The 6,268-nt window shown below is 42.2% G+C and overlaps 1 protein-coding gene across 1 annotated transcript in view; it reads right to left on the bottom strand.

Moving 5' to 3' along the window:
* The window catches only part of LOC132462742 (vimentin-like), a 7,171-nt gene extending 5,920 nt beyond the window's left edge, over positions 1-1,251 (bottom strand). The window contains exons 1-2 of the mRNA XM_060058461.1: positions 551-1,251; positions 298-358 (exon numbers count right to left, since the gene is read on the bottom strand). Of these exons, the coding sequence (XP_059914444.1) occupies positions 298-358; positions 551-1,206 (717 nt within the window). The 5' untranslated portion in view covers positions 1,207-1,251. The remainder of the gene's footprint in view (positions 1-297; positions 359-550) is intronic.
* Positions 1,252-6,268: the final 5,017 nt, after the last annotated feature.

Below are 6,268 nucleotides of genomic sequence, written 5' to 3'. Positions count from 1 at the left end.
CATATGTTCCATCAATTTAAGACGGTTTGAAAGAAAATACAGACCGGGGAATTATAAACTCTTGTACAAATTAAATGTTTTGATGGTTTCAAAGTAAAATAAAGTTATAATCTTTAAATATCATTTTTTGCCTTTTTTTTTGTGCCCCTCTGGTTAAACAATGGCCCCTCCTTGCCCCCCTAGTAAAATGTGTCTAGAACCGCCACTGCACAGACCTATTGTAATCCTTTCATCAGTTAAGCATCATGGTGGCCCAAGGTACAGTGATTACAATGCATGTGTAGCCTAATACTGCACCTGTCTGAAGCTCTGCATGTTGGCCTCAGCTTCCTCTCGCTGGGCCATCTCCTCCAGGAGCCTGCAATTACAAAAACTTTAAATAATTACACATTTAAAACCCTTTTTTTTATCGAAAAGGACCCTTGGGGATGTTGTTAATTGAACAAATATAAATAGGCCTACCAGTGCATACCTGACAACTAATGATTATCATGTCTAAACATGGTGATCAAAGACGCCAAACAATTTGCCTTTCAAAACTGCAACCTACTTCTCTCTGAGTCTCTCGATGTCGTCTACAAGGTTGTCTCGGTGAACCTCCACGCGGGCTTTCTCGTTGGTCAGCTGGTCCACCTGGCTCCTTAGCTCTCGCATCTCCTCCTCGTAGAGGTCTCCGATGCGGGACGAGCCTTTGCCCCGCAACTGCTCCAACTCGGCCTGCAGGATCTTGTTCTGTTGCTCCAAGAAGCGCACTTTGTCGATGTAACTGGCGAAGCGGTCGTTCAGCGACTGCATTTGCGCCTTTTCATTGGTGCGGTTCGTCTTAAACTCTGTGTTGATCGCGTCGGACAAAGAGAAGTCCAAGGTCTCGGATGCCAAGCGGTTCGTGGCCGAGCTTCGGACCCTTTGCGATTTGGATGCATAGATGCCCGGGCTGGAAGAGAGACCGAAGGATACGCGCGTAGAGCGCACCGGAGCGAAGGATTGGCGGCTGGAGTAGGTCGACCTGGACATGGGCTTCTCTCCACCAAACATCTTTTGGTAAGAAGAGTGGGGAGCGGTTTTGTAAGACATCTCGTCGGTCTGGAGCAGTCGCTGTTCGCAAGCAGATTGATGCCGTCCTTCTTTGCGCCTTCTATAGCCTAGCCACAGTAGTGCCCGCGGAGCGCGCCCCTGACCACGTACGCGTAAAAGGTGATTAGTCATTTAGACTCTCCGCGTGCAAATGACGGGGTTTGAGTGACAACCTGAGGACCCTGTTAAAAAAATAGCAGCACAACCCCCCAGTAATGCAGAATTAAACATTCTGCATCCTAATTCAGTGGTTTCACTGAACTTGTGTGTGTGTGTGTGTGTGTGTGTGTGTGTGTGTGTGTGTGTGTGTGTGTGTGTCTGTGTGTGTGTGTGTGTGTGTGTGTGTGTGTGTGTGTGCGTGTGTGCGTGTGTCTGTGTGTGTGTGTGTGTGTGTGAGCATGTGTGTGCGTGTGTTAGATTTTCCTTAACATAAAATAGATTAACTATATGACAAGCCCACACCTTTTGTTATTGTACCCCCAGATAAATACAAAATAGATAGATAAAAAAGCTAACATAAAAATACAATTTCAATCACACATTATTCAAATGAAGCACAATAGCCCAGTAAATCCAATAGCATAAATAAAACAATCTGTGGCCTTTGATGAGAAAAATGCAGAACAGAACAGGCACACTGGGATAGAGGCAGGGTGTGGTTCCTTGGCGTAGGGGTTTGTATTTCCCCCAGTCATTCCGTGGTGGCAGTCTTGTGACCCACAGACAGCATGGTATACAGCAAAAACAAGGGGGTCGCTTATTCTTCCTTTTATTAAAAGGAAGATAGCTGAACATTTTATTTAAGATACAGATATTAATTAGCAGGATCCAATGTCTGTTTGTTTCATTAAATACTATTTCTTTATATTCTCTTCTTAACTCATCTCCATTGCCATTTCTCATTTAAACATCTCTCTCTCTCTCTCTGTCTCTCTCTCTGTCTCTCTCTCTCTCTCTCTCTCTCTCTCTCTCTCTCTCTCTCTCTCTCTCCCTCTCACTATGTCTCTCTCCCTGTCCACTGCATTAAGGTGCTGCAGAGCTCCCACGTTCCTGCTGCAGTGTTGCTGGAGAGGGTCTACAGTCTGCCAAGCCAATGCTGTCCTCAGCCTTATTTCCATGGTAATAACAACTCTGCATTGAATGGGCTGGGAGGCAGTTGCTCATGGGCACTTTCTCCTCAAATTCATGGCTGTTGTGGATGAATCAGGTTATCTGGATGTCAAGCATGTGAACATCTTTGTTTTCTTAAGCATGTGATGTGCTGTAGTGTGTCAATGTATCTGATAAACAAGAGTATTCAATGTATTAGGTTACAATGCTCCATGGCTCCAATCCCAGCCAACTGGAAGGTCCTGGGTTCAACTCAATGTCTGCGGTCTCCCTGTTTGGTAACAGTTGAGAGAAATGCATACACAACACATACTTATCAATGCCATGCAAATGATCAATATAAGATGTTTTATTGCAAATAATGATATTGTTAATCGATTCAATACAAAATAAAAAACTGTTCCAGCTGTGTTGTGTTGTCTTATAGTATTTTGTCTGCCCAAACGGGCACCTATCCCCTCCGGAGCTTAATACAGCCTGTTAATCTATCTCTGTTACACTGAAACCAGTGGAAACTATAACAGTGTGTATCTCAATCCATTGAAGAGACCCAATAAGGGACCTGGCTGAATGTGTTAAGGTGTCACATGCTAAAGGCCTTTGAGGTACTTTTAGAACTCAATTGATGAGATAGCTAGGTAACTCAGACAGTCAATGAGATAGTCTAAAAATAACAGGAGCTGCGAGCTGAAAGCGTAAAAGATATACATTTGTTAAGCTGGATTCTATTAATTTGAGTGAATTGGAATGCTTTCTCTCAACTTTTTGATCATGAGATAATATATCTAATTGAAGAGGGTAGGTAAAGCCCACTTTAATCTAGAGAACTTCAACCTAGGAGATAAAAAAAATGTGGGGGAAAAAGTTGCAAATGATTTAGAAAAATACGGGTGCCCAGCCAAAAAAAAGATACCACTTACAAAATCATTTTTGGCTTGAAAAGGCAGACCCTATATGCAAAGGACGTCCCCCAGTTAACAACTTAATATAATTTTGTCAAAAACAGATAAATATATGTTCACCAACACAATCAATTGAAAAAAAATTCAACTGGAAGAAGTGATTTTGGGGCTTACTTATACTTACCCTTTAAAAGCTTAACTTTGCTGGCCATGGGATTTTGAAACACAAAGGGCACTGGAAGAGTTAGTGGAGGCACTTGAGGACACAGGAGTCTCTAACCTCACTGGCTGCTCAAGGTTATGTTGCTAGGCAGCCCACTTCACTCCAATGTTAATTTACCCAAAATAAAGATCCTCATTCCTGCCCGAGGCTTCGAGGCACAGACAGTAGACAGCAGTATGGGAAACTATACACAGTACACAGCAGCCATTGTGAGTATTCAGGCCAAATCAATTACTTCTTTCTAACTTGTAGCACCTTATTGCTATGGATTTGTCTCCCGTGTTGCCAATTTTAAAACTGATTGCAGGGACAACTGAACATTTTAAAGTATGAAATAACTAAATAGGGGCGTACTTTTCTAAGTTGTGTCTTGGGGCAGATCAACACATAACATCACGGGCATTGGCCGGTAAAAATGCCTCCTTTGTTTTCATTCCCCATGATTGTGAATCACTGACCCGCATGGCTTATCGCCTTGGCAACAGGCCCTTACAATGTTGAGCAGAGTTTGAACCAGACACAGAGAGCTTCGGGGTGTTCCCTGTGGACCACAATAAGTGTTTTGAGGGTCAAAATGACTCATGAACGTTATTCCTTCTTATCTGATGATTCTTTCCAAATTATATTTCCATTTCGATTTCAGTTTGGTCAATGTCATGAATGATCGATATATCTGTTAAACAATGAAATGCAACCAGAGTTTTTGTTCTTCTCCACAGTATCCTGACATGGCAGCCCAATCTGCCGTTGTCACCTCAGGTGTCAGAAGCATATGGGTCCCTGTGGTGCATCCAAGTGTGACTGACAGCAACAGATGACATTCTCCTCTCTGTATTGCCCAAATACCCAAAGAACTTTAGCGTTTAGCTTAACATGTTAAAGGAGGTCAGTGAAAACAAGATCATAGACATTCGACAGATTTAATGAAACATACTTTATCATGTTAACATTAATACATGTTTGTATCAATCAAGTTAGTTTGGTTAGTTTATGGTTGTTTACAATTTAAATCAAATATCTTCATCGTAAACTAACTAATGAAATCATATTCCCAATCCCAACCTACTAAAAACATAGTTTAGGCATTAGTATGTTTAACAATGTACCACATTTACATGTAATGATAAATTGTAGTAATAACAAGGAGGCTTTATTTCACAAATATATATCATATTTATTTATATTTCCAAGTAATACACATAAACAGTTCATATTTTTACAATTGCACTAAAATATGATTTTTCAAAAACATAGCCTTAATAATAGACGATGGAAACAATGCAAGCAGCATTTACCATTGTTAGAGATTAACAAATCCAGATAGTTAATTGGTATTGATATTATACCATTTACCTTGTGATGTACCTTTGAATATCAAAAAGACCACATTAATAATGCTATACTTACACCTTTGAGTCTACATAACTGCTTTTAATAAAAAGGCACAAGTCATTGCAACCACCAAACCCATATAAGTCTGATGGAGAGGCAAAATACAGTACAAGAAAATAGCAAATTCAGGCTTTTCTTCACTCTGCGATTCTCTTCACATCATTCAACATTCAGGTCAGAATACAAACATCTGTGTCAGCCAAAGCCTTGAACAAGTCACATCTCAGGATTATACATTCATAAAATGGGACAGTACTGCCCACACCTCCGACGGAACTCGTCAACTGAGTCCTGTGCTAGCAGTACATGCCCTGCTCCGCCAGGGGGGGTTGTAGCCGGTGCGACAGCTGCTCGATCCCCCTCAGGATGCACCCTGCTGTCTTGCATCTTGAATTCCACTGACGCGAATGAAGAGAGACTGCCGTTCTTCTTAAGCCACGTTTTTGAAGTGTCAACAGTGGGCGAGACCTTGAGGCCTTTTCCTTTGCCGTTACTTGCTTTCCGCTTTGAACTTTTTATGCTGAGGTCATCCAGAAAGGGATCTGAGTCACTTCCGTGTGGCATGTTGTAATAGTTGCATTTAGGTCGGTGAGGCTTAGCCATCTCTTCAAGATCTGAGGAGGATAGGACTGCAAGGGGGTGTTGGTGGGTCAAGGCATGTTGATGAGAATCTTCACTGGTGTTATCTGGAGACATACCCGGGGAACTATCTGCATCGTCGTACATACCCATCAGGGCTGGGGGGGATTTACGGATTAAGTGGTTTTCCTTAAGGAGCCATCTACCTTTATCTATCAAAACGCCACCATTTGAATTCAGATCTGCAACCTGTGATGCCACCTCTGGGTCTGCCTTCAGCGAACCGGCAGCACTGGAATAAGAAAGGTCCTCTTTTGATGCCTTAGTACCAGAGTGAGAGGAAGAAAACGTTTTTAACCCTGGTCCTGAGTTACTTTTAAGGGATGGAATTGAGTCAGTGAGCTGAGAAGTCTGATCAGACATTTCAGATCCAGGTGCTGGATCCCCATTTCCAAGAGACATGTTTTCAAGCTCATCCCCACTCCCTGTGACGATATCTATGGATTCCTGAGTGTTATATCCTCCACTCACTGAGGTCTCTGGCCTGTAATCAGATAAGTCAGATGTGTTGGGGCTTGGGAGTTGCTTCAGGCGATACAGAATGTCCTCTCTGCCCTTTGTCATTAGCATTTGTTGCGTGTGTATGACCTTAGCTTGATCAGGTTCTATCCGAACGTTACCCAGAATATCGTATGTGAATTTAAGGGAAGAAGATTGAAGGGCGGAGTTAACAAAGTCGATTAACTCTTGTGATATTTCCACTGGTGTGGGTATCTGGCTTCTGTTTTCCTCTTCTTCCTCATTACCTCCATCCTCTGAGCTTAGATCAAGGGCAGTATCGGACGCGTTATCCTTTTCATCTTCAAACTGACTTTCATCAAAACATGATTTTAATGATCTGGCCTCATCGGTTTCCTCTTCAGTTTTCTTATTGGCTTTCTCATTGTCGCTATTATCGTTATTGTCTTCTTCACAGATAGAGATATCT

The sequence above is a fragment of the Gadus macrocephalus genome, chromosome 8, assembly GCF_031168955.1.
Source record: "Gadus macrocephalus chromosome 8, ASM3116895v1".
In the NCBI taxonomy this organism is placed as follows: domain Eukaryota; kingdom Metazoa; phylum Chordata; class Actinopteri; order Gadiformes; family Gadidae; genus Gadus; species Gadus macrocephalus.
This window is presented reverse-complemented; position numbering and strand designations above follow the sequence as displayed.